This window comes from Tupaia chinensis, unplaced genomic scaffold (genome assembly GCF_000334495.1).
Source record: "Tupaia chinensis unplaced genomic scaffold, TupChi_1.0 Scaffold000054_1, whole genome shotgun sequence".
NCBI lineage: Eukaryota > Metazoa > Chordata > Mammalia > Scandentia > Tupaiidae > Tupaia > Tupaia belangeri.
Window position 1 is genome coordinate 4084744 of NW_006159512.1, and position 15401 is coordinate 4100144.

The 15401-nt window shown below is 38.7% G+C and overlaps 1 protein-coding gene across 1 annotated transcript in view; it reads left to right on the top strand.

The window, feature by feature from the left end:
- The window catches only part of LOC102482021 (anoctamin-4), a 247596-nt gene that overhangs the window by 40191 nt on the left and 192004 nt on the right, over positions 1-15401 (top strand). Inside the window, exons 3-4 of the mRNA XM_027775698.1 lie at positions 6460-6596; positions 10966-11124. Coding sequence (XP_027631499.1) covers positions 6460-6596; positions 10966-11124 — 296 coding nt within the window. The remainder of the gene's footprint in view (positions 1-6459; positions 6597-10965; positions 11125-15401) is intronic.

The window sequence follows — 15401 nt, forward strand, 5'->3', positions numbered from 1 at the left end:
ATTTGTTCCTCTGACACCTAATGGTGATGTTGGCTCTGAAAAACATGGCTGAAAATAATTCACTCATTAGTTAGTTCTGTAGAGTCCTTGCAATATATTTGTGATTTCTTGTCCCTAGAGAATGAACAGAATGTAATATCTCAAATGATTTCCCCTAGAGAACAGTAATTGCAAATATTTTGCCAGTAGATTTAGAACTACCAAAGTAAATAATCCTTCTATCACATCAAGCCTATTAAAATTTGCTTGCCTGTTGGCCCTCTGAGAGTGTGCTCTGCCTCCCACCTGGAATAGTACATGAAGAAGGTACCTGCTATCAGATCTATAATAATTAGAACACCAGTTTTTTGGGTTTTTTTTTTTTTAGGAAAATGTTAACATGATTTAATTGTTGCTGTCCCTTGGGACCAGCAGAAGGCTTAATGGTTATGTCACTGGACTTCCACATAGTCGACTGCTGTTCAAGTCCCAAGCTCGGCGAATTAAAACTCATGCCAGGCTGGTGTGCATGTGTGCCCAAAATTCTGAGAGGAAAATGGAGGAGAAGGGATTGCAGCATGGCCATCCTCCTGGGGCGTGGACATCTCACTTTCTTTCTCTGTCTCTCCAGTGAGTGCATGCTCCCTGTAGCAAAAATCTCCCTTAAAAAAATTAAAAAACAAAAAACAGCCCTCAGAAATTTCTTTTCTTGGGACCAGCAGGTGGTGTAATTACATCACTAGACTCCCACATAATTAACTGTGGTTGAGTCCCGAACCCGGAAGCTTAAAACTCAACCTGGACATATGTGTGTGCATACCCAAAATCTCAAGAGGAGAACAGAGGAGAAGGGATTGTGGCGAGGCCATCTTACCTGAGGGGATGACTTCTCGCTTTCTCTTTCTGTCTCTCTGGCTAGTGCACATGTCCTATTGCAAAAAATCTCTCTTATCAGAAAAAAAAAAATCTCTATTCTCTGCTGAATTTGCACTTTGTTGTTGTTGTCCTCCTCAGACTTTCTACCTGGTTCTTGGTCTTCCTGGTAATTCGTAGTCCTCAGCCCTGTTGTTCAGTTGTTACACATGAATCCTTGCTGTGTTTTTTAGGTTGAGTTCCCAATGTTTGTGGTAGGAAGGTCATTTAGGTATCTCCCATGCCTCCCTGTTGCCTAATATCTGACTCCAACCCATCCTTGCTGCCCAGTTCTGTTCACACCACTCTGGAGTCTGAAAGCAATGCTGATTCATTATTTGGGTCACATGGAAATTTTGCATTTTCTCTCCTTCTTGTCATTCTTAATTAAGTCCTCTGAGCACTTTGCTCTCTTTCCCATTTTGTGAACCTAATAGCAGAATTCTACCAGGCAGGTCATTATCAAACACTTTTCCATTTGGGGGAAAAATGGATAAGAGAGGTGATGGAATGCATTAACAAGTGACCTTGTTTGGATGACAGCCTCTTTGTGACGTCCGTGCTAATGCAGAGAGAGGCCCTGCTCCCAGCGGTGAACTCTGGGAACAGAGACCATGCCTGTCATGCCAGGACGTTGGCTTATGGTTGGCATTCAATAAGTACTTGTTGAGAAAATAAATTTTTACCACTTGGTTAGCTTTGGAAGTTGAGGGTTGCTTTTCTCCTTAAAGAAATGATGTAAGTTCGCATCAGAGACTATTGCTCCTTTTTCCTAAAACTTATCTTGTGGTTAAAGCTGATTATATCAGAAACGATGGTGAAATATTGATGAGGGGACATTTCTTTCTCCTGTGGAGCATTTATATCCCTATAGTCTTGCTGACCGTATGTTCAGCTGAACATTCTCTGACAGTTCAGCATTTCCAATTTCTGCTGAAACTGTTGAGAGACCAGCAGGTGATAGTGATGCCTTAATATCACTTACTCCGTAACAATCAGATGGCCATGACATACCGATTTCCCTGAGCACTCGGTATTAGCAGCCCCATGATGACTTCCAGACAGTAATTCTGATGGGCAGCAATAGGGAAAGCGAATGACTGATTTCTCTTTCCCAGATTAGCTGCTCCCTCTGCTAGTTAGGCCTTTAATACGAAGTGAGGTTTCTCAATCTCAGTGCCTCTGGCAGTTTGGGCTGGTTAACTCTTTGTTGTAGGGTCTAGCCTGAGCACTGTAGGTTTTTTAGCAGCATCCTTAGCTTCTACCCTTTAAATATCACTAGCACCATCCCCCTCTCCCCAGAAATCACACAAAAAAGTCTCTGAACTATGCCAAATGTTGCCTAGGAGACAAAATTGGTTCAAGTTGTTAACCATGGCCATGGAAAGCTTTATTGAACGGATTGTGCCCATGCCAGAAAGTAACACTGGTGGAAGATGACCTGGTAATGTCCTACCCTGAGCACAAGCACTGGGCAATTCTCATGGATGGCTGAATATACATTTACTAGTGTTGCCCCACCATGAGCCGTTCACCTAGATAGGAACCTCAGTGTCCTGTTCAGCCTTCCCCTTTGTCCTACATCGCATCCCAACCGATTTCTCTTAACCTTTCCAACTCATAATTGCCTCTTCTGCCTTCTTGTATTGATAAGGCTAAAATGCTACCTTAAAAGTCTCAGAATTGAAGCCTGCAGGTGGCTTGGTGGTTAAGATGCTAGCTCCCACATGACAGAATTCGCAGCTCTAATCCTGGGCCTCACAGCTCGAAAAATACACTATGTGCAATTGCTTGCATCCCCAAAGGCCTGAGAGGAGAATGGAAGAGCAGAGATTACGGTGTAGCCATTCCCTCTAGAGGGTGCTTTCTCACTTTCCCTCTCTCTGTCTTTCTCTGGTTGCACATGTGCTCTATAGCAAAAACAAACAAACAAACAAATTCTCAGGTCTAGAATCAACAAACCAATATTTCTTGTGGGTCTGCTAGGTTTCAGCCACTCTCCTAATAGGTACATTATCTCATTTAACCCTTCTGGCCACCCTGAGAGAAAAGATTTTATCCTTATCCATTAGGGAAGAAACTAGCACAGATTTACTTGGCTAACTGGCAGAGTTTCAAATAGCAAGCAGGTCATCTAACTTTGTTAAAATAATAGTTTTATCCTGTTGTTTAAGTCTAATCAATATCTACTTGAAATTTAACTACTCCTCATTTGAAAATGTAACCATTGTCTTCTTGAAACTCTAGAGTCTTGGCTTGTGAGTAAGAATTATGCTAGGAAAAGCATGTGTGCAAAGTTCTAGAGCCATAGACTGCCAGAGGGAAGATATTCTCAGACATCATTAGACTACAACCATCTCAAGGTCATCATTCTGTCATTTAACGAGTATGTGTTGACGACTTTCTCTGTGTCCAGGACTGAACACAGTCAAGACAGACAAGATCCCTGTCTTTATGGAACTTACATTCTAATAAGGTAATAACATCCAGTATATGACCAATCAAACAAACATGATAGTTATAGATTAAATGCTTAGGCGGGAATGAACAGCAGGAAGATAATTAGGGTAGTAGGGTCTTCTTTACATAAGGTATTGAGGGAAGTTGTCTTTGCTCTTAACCCCTCCAACTACTAGAAATATTGCACCTCTTCAAAAAGTAATTCATTCTTCTCTTGGAGCACCTGGCAGAGTGTCTGCACAGTTCAGCTACTCTAGACCTTCATTCATATGAAGGACCATGGCCTTTTTTCCCCGTAACCTTGTAGTCTAATACATATAGTTAAGTATATTGGTTTCTTTTGCTGCTGTAACAAATTACTACAAATATGGTGGCTTCAAACAACAAAAAATATCCCCACAGTTTTGGAGGTCCTAAGTCCTAAAATCAAAGTTGCAGAAAAATCATTTCTTCTGAAGGCTGTAGGAAATCATCTGCTTTCTTGCCTTTTCTATCTTCTAGAAGCCTCCCGAATTCCTCTTCTCCATCTTCAAATTCAGCAGCGTAACATCTTCCAATCTCTCCCCCCCTCTCTCTTTCTCTTGCTCTGCTTTTGATCCCTTCTTATAAGGGCCCTTAGAAAACCCTTACATTGAACCTATAATCTAGGATTATCTCTTTAAGATCCTTGACTTAATCACATCTACAAAATCCTTTTTTCCATATAAGATAACCCAGGTTTCAGGGAGTAGAAATTATTCTATCATGGTAAACAATAAATTTTAATTTTGTTCCCATGCTAATTTTATTTTGCAGATAGAAATTTTGAAAAGTTAATTGCCTAAAATCACATGCTTGGTATAGCTGTAGGACCTGGTTGCCTCACCAAAGTAGATGATCTCTGTTTTTTCTTTATAGCATTATTCTAGTCCATTCTGTCACTAATAAGAGAAAACCTAAAACTGGATAATTTATTGGAACAGAGGTTTATTCAGCTTATAGTTTGGAAGCCCAAGAACCAAGGGCTGCAACATGGAGTAGGGTAGGCACTTGTGTCCAAATGTCTCTGTTCTGGTCTCATTCACTCTTTGTATAAACCTATCAAGAACCAATATGAACACCCTGTCCTGATAGCCTTAATCCTAATCTCCTCTAAAAGTTCTCAAAATTAACACCATAGTTGAGTTAAATTTTCCCCTTCTTAGTCCCATCACAACAAAATGTCAATATAAGAACTTTGGTGGGGACATTTTTATTGCCAAAGGGTGCATGCACTCACCAGAGAGAAAGAAAGTACCTCCCAATGGAACATGGTCATATCACAATCTTTTTTCCTGTTTTTTCAAGCCACCGGAGCCAAAATTTGAACTGTGGTTGGCCATGTGAGATCCAACTCCCAGGGCACTACTGGACATGGGGCAGGCCCCATAACACACATTTTTAAAATTTGTTTTCTTTACTGGACCAATTAGATGGTATAATGGTTAAGACAGCTGGAGCCCACATGGACACATGAGTCTCAACCTGAGACAGCTTGAAAAACACATTAACCGTGTGTGTGTGTGCTTCAAATCCTGAGAGAGTAGAGTAGAGAGAATTGCAGTGTGGTCATCCCCCCCGGGGGGCTGCTTTCTCACGTTCTCTCTCTCTTTCTATCCTTCTCTCTGACTCTTTCTGGCGAGCATTCACACCCTGTAGGTAAACAAAACAAAAAATTGATTTATCACACAGCTTTTTGTCTGGCACATAATATAAACAACTCTAAAATGTTTTTGAATGAAGGAGTGCCTACTATGTGCTTGAGTAAAAGGAGAACCCAATCTCCTAAGAATCATTTTGTTCAATGACTTCTGACAGATTATAAACCTTTAAATACCTTTAAGGCATCAAAAGAAAAGGTTGGGATCAGCAGATGGTGTAATGATTATGTTGCTGAACTCCCACATGACCTACACAATTCAAGTCCCAGACCTTGCAACTTGAAACTCATGCTGGATGTGTGTGCATGCATGCCCAAAATACTGAGAGGAGAGTAGAAGAGAAGGGACTGTGGCATGGCCATCCCTCCTGGAGGGTGAGTCCTTGCTTTCTGTCTCCTTCTCTCTCTGTCTCTCCAGTGAGTGCACACACCCTATATCAAAGGTCTCTCTAAAAAAATAAAGAGAGAGAGAGAGAGGAAGAAAGATGAAAGAAGAAGGAAGGAAGGAAGGAAGGAAGGAAGGAAGGGAGGAAGGAAGGAAGGAAGGAAAAAGGTGAACTGCAATATTAGGCCATAATTCAAATTGATAAGGAAGGGACTCAGGCCTGGCATTATATTCTCTTCTCCTCCACTGGTGCTGGACTTCACTTCTAGTCTGTTGCGAGGTACTGTGCATTTATTTGAATGTGGTAGTCTGTACCTAGAACTCTGATATAAAGCACTTTATGTATTGACATGTTAATATCAACAGTTTTTGAGGAAGCCCCTGACCATCTCGTTTCACAATTGCAGTTCATGACCTGAGGAAGAAAGAAGGCAGAAAACCTAGCAACGTGCTTTGTCATTGTATTCTATTTTCTCAACGTGGCCTTAGAAAATTAACTAAAGAGGGAAAATTCACCATTCTCACTAAATCCAAATGGCCCATTTATGGATTCATATAGCAAGCTGTATACCACTTAAATAAAAAATGAAGTTAAATAAAAAGTGTAAGTCATCTGCTACCCAGAAACTGAGTTCTTACAAGTCTTAATTGAAAACATGTTATGCTAAACAACTATGTAAAGGAAAACTTAAGAAACACAACACTCTTTTATCGTGAAAGTCCAGTTCTATTTATGCTGGGTTGTCAGAAAAGTCATGATGTATTTTTGCTCTTTTTCTATGTGAAAATGCGTCATGACTTTTCTGACAACCCAATATTATGAAGATTCTTTACTTTGCATTTTCTCTAATCTTAACTAACGAATACGCTTCTTGGGTAAACATGTTTTATATCCTAGATCTTTATCTCTTAGGAAATCATATGCCTGTCACTCAAGGTGTTATTGAAACAAGAAAATATGAAGCCCAAGGGATATATCTTCTCCTTTACCTTTGCTTTTAAGATCTGAGATTCTTAATCCCACTTGTAATGTATCTACTTCCAGTGGCCAAGGATGTCAATATTCTTTTTGATGAATTAGAAGCTGTCAATAGTCCTTGTAAAGATGACGATTCTCTCCTTCACCCTGGAAACCTGACTAGTACTTCAGATGATGCCAGCAGATTGGAAGCAGGAGGAGAGGTAAGAATGCATGATTGCTTGGAAACACAGTTCTTGGGGACCCGCAGATGGTGTAATGGTTACATCGCTGGACTTCCATGGAATTGAACATAGTTTGAGTCCTGGACCTGGTGGCTTAAACCTCACACCACGCACGTGTGCATACATACCCAAGATCCCGAAAGGAGAATGGAAAAGGGATTCTTGCGTAGCTATCTCCCCCCTCCCAAGGAGGTGATTTCTCACTTTCTGTCTCTCCAGGGAGCTCACATGCCCTGTAGCAAAAATCTTAAAAGAAAGAAAGAAAGAATCCTTGAGGGACCAGCAGATGGTGTAATGGTTACGTCACTGGAGTCCCACATTGCCGATGATTGTTCAAGTCCTGGACTTGGTTGCTTGAAAATCATGCTGGGCACATGTGCATGCATGCCCAAGATACTAGAAGGAGAATGGAAGAGAAGGGATTGCTGCATGGCCATTCCCCCTAGGGGGGTGATTTCTCACTTTCTCTCTCACTGTCTTCCCTCCACCCCCTCTAGCAAGCACACACTTCTTAAGGCAAACACCTCTTAAAAAAAAGAAAAGAAGAAGAAATTTGGTTCTTGATACAGTTAAGAACCTGTGAAGGACGTCCCAATGGATTGTTTAAACATAATCTCATTAACTGTAGGCTCCTGGAAAACAAGGGGCAGGTTTTATATTCCTTTGATATCCTCCATGGTCTAGCTCATTTCAGGGATCCTAAATATACCTGTGCTTACCAGACTTCTAGCAGGTCACACACTTACCTTCTTATACCTAAAAAAATTCATTTATACAAAGGGAAATGCTTAAAACCACCCATCACTTGAGATAATTACATTCCAGATATCCCTAACTCATAAAAAGTCAGCTTTATGGAGCCTGATGATGGCATGACACTAATGTAATGTTCTGAAAGACTGACCTTCATGGGAAGGTTCTTAGTTCAAGTCCATAGACCTCTCTGAATACACCAGGCATGTGCGCTCATGATCCAGGGCTAGCTGAGGCTGGGGATGAATCGTGATGTCAAGAACTTGTTGGGGGTGTTTTCTGTCTGTCTGTCTGTTTCTCTCTCTCTCTCTCTCTCTCTCTCTCTCTCTCTCTCTCACTAACTCACTCACTCATGGAAGAAATAAATTTTAAAAAAATTTTTAAAAAAGGTAAGCTTTACAAAGATAGACTTCCTTGAATAACTCCTCCAGCACATAAAATAATGGCATAAAAAGCACTAGTCTTCCATAGATTATATTGTCTGAAACCTTTCTGAGTTTCCATATAACTCTGTAATCTGGAAATTTCATTATGATTCTAAATAAACCTATACTTTTGTGTGTCATTTTGGAAAAAGACGTGTGTTGTTGGAGGCATTCCCTGTTACTCAGATTGCGTATTAATGAAGTTAAATATCTTCTTTAACCATGCATCAGGCATAGGTAATGGACATTTAGAATCAAGAGTAATTTATTTATTGTGTATGTCTAATTTTTTTTTTATTATTCCAAAACCAATTAACCCTTAAAAGAATGGCACTTTTGAACAGGAAAAATTATTTAGTTCTACCAAGTTTTGTAGATCTCTCAGCACAAATACCATATGCTACTATCCACATGTTTTTTCCATTGTCATTCTTTTTAAGAAATAACTCATCTCATGACACGGATACTTTAGTCACCATTATGTGGCATAGTGAAGGGACCTTGAAAGGGACCTTAGAAAGCAATTACTCTCGGACCAGCAGTTGACTTAATAGCTATGTCTCTGGACTCCCATGTAGTCCACCACAGTTCGAGTCCCAGACCCGGTGGCTTAAACTCACGCTGGGCACATGTGCATGCATGCCCAAGATCCCGAGAGGAGGAGAAGGGATTGCAGTGTGGCCATCCCCCATGGGGAGTGATTTCTTGCTTTCTGTCTTTCTGTCTCTCTCTGTTGTTCTTGTGAGTGCACGTGCCTTACAGCAAAAACCTCTCCAAAAAAAAAAAAAAAAAAGAAAGAAAGAAAAAACAATTACTCTCATCTCCTTGACTTACAGATGAGGCAACAGTCTTAGAAAGGTTAGGGCGTTGCTGAAGGTGGTGTGGCTCATGGTTCTACTGCAGGCCAGCCCTCCTGCCGATGCCTTGGCCGAAGCCCTGGTTTTGAAGGCAGAAGCTGATGTGCTAAATCTGCAGAATGGTTTCCTTGCTTGATAAATAATTGTCTTTGTATTTTTTTCTTCTAACCTGGTAGAGAGTGCATGTGCCAGCCAGAGAGACAGACAGAGAGCTATAGAGAAGCAAAGAAAATGAGAAAGCACGCCCTTGCCCAGGGGGTGATCCTCCGTTCTCCTCTTAGAATTTGGACTACACACGCACATACACCTGTGTGTCTTCTTAGCTGCTGGGTCTCTGACTTGAATCACACAGTTGGCCATGTGGGATCCAACCACCTGAATCACCATGTCACTGACTGGCCAATAAGTAGTTGTTAATGAAGTGCTTATTCATTCAGGGAGACTTTTTTTTTTTTTTTTTTTTTCCAGAGAGAGAGATTTTTGCTGTAGGATGCATGTGCTTGACACAGAAACAGAGAGAGACAGAAAGTGAGAAATCACCCCTCTGGGGGTTGGCCACGCTGCAATCCCTTCTCCATTCTCCTTTCAGGCACATATGCACACACACTGGCATGAGTTTCGAGCCTCCAGGACTAGGACTCAAATTGTCATCAGTCATGTGGCCTCACATTGTGATCATTCTTGTGGAAGTCCACCTACCACTACTATGCCATCTGCTGGTCCCCAGCTTTTAAGTACCTCTTAAAGAAAAAGTCAAAAAACAGTCAGTGAGGATTGGTCATCAATTAGAAATACTGTACACTGGTTGAAATTTCTCTTTCCGATGAGGGTGCAATGCATGGTGCTTGTCACAAATGCAGTCTTTGCAGTGGCCTTGAAAGTTGGCATGTTTACCTTCTTGAGCTACTGTTTGAAAAACTGATGTATTCTGCAGCCTAGAGAAAAGCTAGCTACTCTGTTTTCTACTCATCTGTGTTTAAAGACACAATTTTGAAATCTATTACCCTGAAAAACTTGGCTTCAGCATGACCAGTCTATACTGGATAATCTCTTTCAGTGCTATGTACTATTACAAGCCTGGGTGCAAATTCAACCCACTCCTATTGTTCTTTACTTTTTCTATATATTGAGTATTTGATTAATGCAAAATAATGTTTATAACTTCTATATAAGTTACAAAACTTAATAAAGAGAACATCTTGCACTACTAGCTAATTTATGAAGTGGAATGGTATTTTTCAAATTATGGTGGCAAACCTTATAATAAGTCACTAATTATAATTGTTCTTAGTTGAATGGAAAATCAATAATAGAGTAAATGCAAATAGAAAGGGTAAGTATTGTTTTGTGAAACCTTTGTCTCAAATATCATATTTATGTGTGTTTATGTATATGCACAGCATCAACAAGGTGAAGTGTTTTCCTTATTGTGGGCAAATGTTTTGAGGAACATTGAACTAGAATATTAGTAAAATCACTGTAGTTGCTTGTAATCCATGCCTCTACCTTACCAGAAATAACACCTTCCTGAATTTTTGTCTTATTTCCTTGCTTTAAAAATATTGGATCATCAGAAACATCATGATGCACTTTTGCATAGAAAAATATGTCATGACTTTTCCGACGACTCGATATTGTTTTATCACATACACTTGTAGTTTTAACAACTTACTTTTAGATGTATTTTAGTTTATGCCTTGTAAAAAATGATACCATGCAGTAGAAACTTGCTATAATGTGCTTTTTAATGTCAATATTGTTTTTCAGCTTCATTTTTAATGTTATATACAGTTAGTTTGTTCATTTTCACTGTTGCATAAATTTCAACACTAAGCTTTCTATAATTTATTTACCTGTTTATTGCCTGTCCATGCACATTTGATAAATCTTTTAAAATGCTTCTGCTATTACGAACAAGGTTGTTATGAATATTCAAATACATTTTGTTGCCTTATCAAGAATGTCTCTAAGGTTGTATGGCAGGCAAATGTTCAACTTTACAAGATCACGCCAGTGTGTTTTTCAGAGTGAGTATATCAATTTCTACTGTCACATATAGAATATAAGAATTTCCAGTTGTTCCACATCTTTGTCAGTGCTTGGTCATTTTAAATGTCTTATGTTTTCCCCGTATGATCTAATGCTTCTCCCAATTTATATTTTTGTTTCTTGTTGTTTACATTTTTATTCACAAAATTGGAATTTTAATTAAGCACAATAAAATATTGTTTAGTTTTAATAATTCTTTAACATTGTTTACCGGAAGCCCAGTTTTACAGTCACCTTATACTAGTCCTTTCTCTTTGGATGCAGACAGTGCCAGAAAGACACAAATCGAATGGACTTTATTTTAGGGATGGAAAGTGTCGAATTGACTACATTCTGGTGTACAGAAAATCCAATCCTCAGACTGAAAAGAGGGAAGTATTTGAAAGAAATATTAGAGCCGAAGGATTACAAATGGAGAAAGAGGTAAATAATTTGCTTGTATGAGAAATATCTATTCATATCAAGAGGCAATAGAAATGATAAGCAATTAGTCATAATGTTAACCTAATATTTCATTTGGTCAGAGTTTCCTAATTGTCAGTGTTTGGGGGAAGTTTCAGCAATTGGACTTTCACAACACAATTTGCCTTTGAGAGAATTTTAATGCCAAATGATTCCATGAAAATCAAATAATCTATTGCAATGAAATGGGTTGTGTCCAGATGTGATTGTTTACCTGACACCCTACACCTGCTGCTTCTCTGTATTGTGAACAGAGGGTTCTAGTCACAAAGTAAAGAAAACTTCAGGTAAAATGCAGTCATCCCCCTCTAGAAGCCCTTTTCATATTTCAGAAGACGTATTTCAGGAAACATGAGTTTAGACATCCTTGCACACCAGAAATACTGGTTATTTTTCCCAAAACAAATGGAACTGGCAAAATGATTCCAGTTTTAAGAGCTAGACAAGTTGCTTTTATTAGGTTTCCAAGCTCAAGGCTTACCTTACCAGTGTTTTGTTTTCTACCCTTCTCTTCATTTTTCTTGTGTGGGGAGTTTTAAGGAAGAGCTAAGTAAGAAAGTTACAAGAAGATCCAGCCAGGCTTCTGATAATAACCTACGATGGACTTATTACGTACAGAAATACAGTGTGCATTTGTAGAACTCAGCCCAGTTAACTGAATTACATAACTTCTCTCAGATTTTTCCTAAGCATTGTGCAGAGCTACTGCAGCCTTTCAGAATTAATAACAAGAACATATTGGCAATTAAAGATATTTGCTTCTCATTCTGCTCCTCAAGGCTGAGGGTAAAATTCTTAGAAGTCAGACTGCAGGTTTTTCTTTGTATAATGTAAGTTGCTTGAACTTCCCTGTTGCATGGAGGCATCAAATGTTAGAGGCATATTATATCCACATTTGTCATCCTGACCTTGGAACACTGTAGACAAATGAGAGTTTTACAGATGTTAAACTGACCTTAACTCTTAAACATATATAATGCAGAAGCAGTATTTTTCTACAATGTTTCCAGCAGGTGAATTAGAAAAACGGTCATATGAGTGTGCCTTGAGAGAACAGGTTCTTATTCTCAGAACGGGGGACCCAGCCTGCCTAAAAGACCATCTCAATTAGAGGTTGCCTTGGAGCAACAAACAGAACAAAATATGTTGTTTTTCCTCAACTTTGTTGAGTTCTAGAAAATGCTTCCCTTTCCAGTTGAGCATATCTTTGATAGATCTTGGTCTTTTAAATTGTCATTGAGAAAATTATGCTCTCTTAACATTAATAGCTTAGTAATATTTTTATCCTTAAAAATCACTCCTTTGCCCTTTATTCTTATTCTTAAATGGCAGAATTTTTACATGAAGAACTGAAAGATTTGAGTTGCCACATGATCTGAAATAATGAAAGACCTTTCTCTGATCCAGTCTGACTTTGTCAAAATTTTGATTCCCGTCAAAACTAGAGAGCTTTGTTCAGTTAATGAGGGATTTATATTTTAAGCTCCATAACTATTCTCTCCATTCCTAGAGCTTTCTTGGTACAGGGGTTTTTCAATGTCATCTTCTGACCTATTAGTGGAAACTCAAAAAGCCTAACACTTTTCCAAATAATACACATTACTAAAGAGATGCCTACTCTCCTATTGTATATTCTAAGACATCTTCTGTACAACAGTGTTTACCAGAAGTGGAGCAGGCAGCTGGGGAGGATTATTCTGCCCATACTGCAGTTTTGCTGAGCAGGGCAGTATTGACCACGGTGTGGTAGATGTTTGTGCTTATATGATTTAGTTATATACAGATAATTCCATTTGTTATAATTTTTTAAAATTTAATAGTTAGGTGTTTATTTTAATCTGTACTAGAAAAAATAGCACTTGGGAAAAGGGTAATGTATCTATATCATAAAAACTTACCTTAGCATCTCCAATATTTATATATATGTGTGTGTGTGTGTATATATATAATATATATATATAAAGTTCTTCTCTGATATGCAGCTATCCTAGTTCTCCTCTTCCTCCCAATCCTCTATATATGTTCAGGAGTTATGTTTTCCTCTTTATGGAAACTTCTTTCCAAGCAGCCTTTCCCACTTCCTGGCTCTAGTCATTCCCTGACACTTGACACCCATGGCCTTTGTATAAGTAGCATACTTTGTCTCTAACTCTGCCTTCCCTCCCTGCTTTGCATCTTCATGGCCTCAGACAGCTCAGCAAGAACAAGAACCTTTGCTTGGGAGGCAGCAGGAAATTATGGCTAAGTTATTTTTACTATGCCACAAATAATTAAAATAAAATTTTCCATGGTTGAACGGCAAACAAACCTGTGTCTACATCGTATTACTAGATTGAGGAACCCTCAAAAGCACTTTTATTTAATTCAAGTTCTTTTTTTTATAAATGGCTACAAGTTTTATAACCATCTCAGTATCCAGAAGCCACTTCGACATTTTATAGGACATAAAACAAAGAACTTAGTTCAAAGTAGAAAAGAAACTCCCAGAATGCTTTCTGAGTCTATGTATACTTGAAATGATTGACACTAAGTACATTTTATGAATGATTAGTATCACCTTCATTAATTGGGTGTCACTATAACCCAATAATTATAGAAAACGTGTTTCACAGACAGACATTTATGTTTCCAAATAGTTAAAGGCAAGCTCTGTAATTTAGTTTAATATAAGAGAGTCCTTACCTCTTTTAACATAAAATTTCAAGAAACACAGCTAGAGGAATCTTTAATTCATGATAAAAGTAAAGACAGTCAAATTTAATCTTTCTTAAAACCTTGCCCCAACCTGACTAGTCAGCAGGTAAATGCTTGCTTTGGCTTCCAGGGTCTTTAATATTCTGTAAATTAGCTTTCATATCAGCCCAGAAAAAGCGATTCATGGCAAATAAAGTATCACAAACAAAGTATCATAAAGTCTGAGTGACTTACTTTTTAGTATTTGTCCACTTGAAGTAATTCACTTTTTAAAGGTGAACTTGTGTTTATTAACTTTCTATTTGAGATATAAAATATCTAAAACTTTTTTATTTTTAAATTTGTGTTCATCATTGACATGCTAGTACCCATTTTGAAATAATTGTAATAAGATTTATCTTCTCCTTTGTATACCTAGTCAAATCATTAATGACTTTTGAATTATTTGGAATATGTGAGTAATAGTTGCATTAAAAGAACATCCTCCCTCTTTAGAATCATGTAGAATGTAGGAGAAAACTTCTATCATTACTGTCATTACAAAATAGCTAATAAGGTAAATCATATCATCTTGATGATAGTTAATTCATTCAACAAATGTGTATTGCACACTTACTCTATGCTAAGCATTGCTTCAAGGCTAGAAAGCAGCATATAAAACAGACAAAAAAAATCTCTGCCTTGTTAGAACTTAAACACAAAATAAAATAAACAAATTATCTGCAAGCACTAAGGAGAAAAAAAGTAAAGCAGGAAGTGTTCAGAGGAGTTTGTCATTTTGTCAACGTTACAGAGAAAAGGCACAGCAAGTCTAAGGGTCCTATGCATATGTGTCCGTGGAACAGTGAAGAGGCAAATAGAATGGGAGTTAACTGAATGAGGCAGAGAATAGTGAGAAGGAACACCAGTGAGGCAATGGAAGCCAGATGACATAGGCTCTAAGTGGTCACTTAGCTTTTCTCTGAGTGATGTGGGAAGCCATTGGAGAATTTTGAGCAAAGATATAAAAGATCAAATTTTTGTTTTATTAACATTATTCTAGTTGCCTGGTAATATTAGATTGTGGAAGAAGGAGAGGTGGCAAGGGCAAAAGTAGGGAGAGTAGTCAGGAGATTTGCTGCAAGAATCCAGAAAGAGATGACTGTGGCTTAGACAAGCATAGCAGAGAAAACACTAAGAAGAGTAGAAGGTGGAGCTGATGGAATTGCAAACTGAATGAGCAGTGCAAGGAAGAAGAGTCACAGGCTATCTCCTTGACTTACAGATGAGGCAACAGTCTTAGAAAGGTTAGGGCGTTGCTGAAGGTGGTGTGGCTCATGGTTCTACTGCAGGCCAGCCCTCCTGCCGATGCCTTGGCCGAAGCCCTGGTTTTGAAGGCAGAAGCTGATGTGCTAAATCTGCAGAATGGTTTCCTTGCTTGATAAATAATTGTCTTTGTATTTTTTTCTTCTAACCTGGTAGAGAGTGCATGTGCCAGCCAGAGAGACAGACAGAGAGCTATAGAGAAGCAAAGAAAATGAGAAAGCACGCCCTTGCCCAGGGGG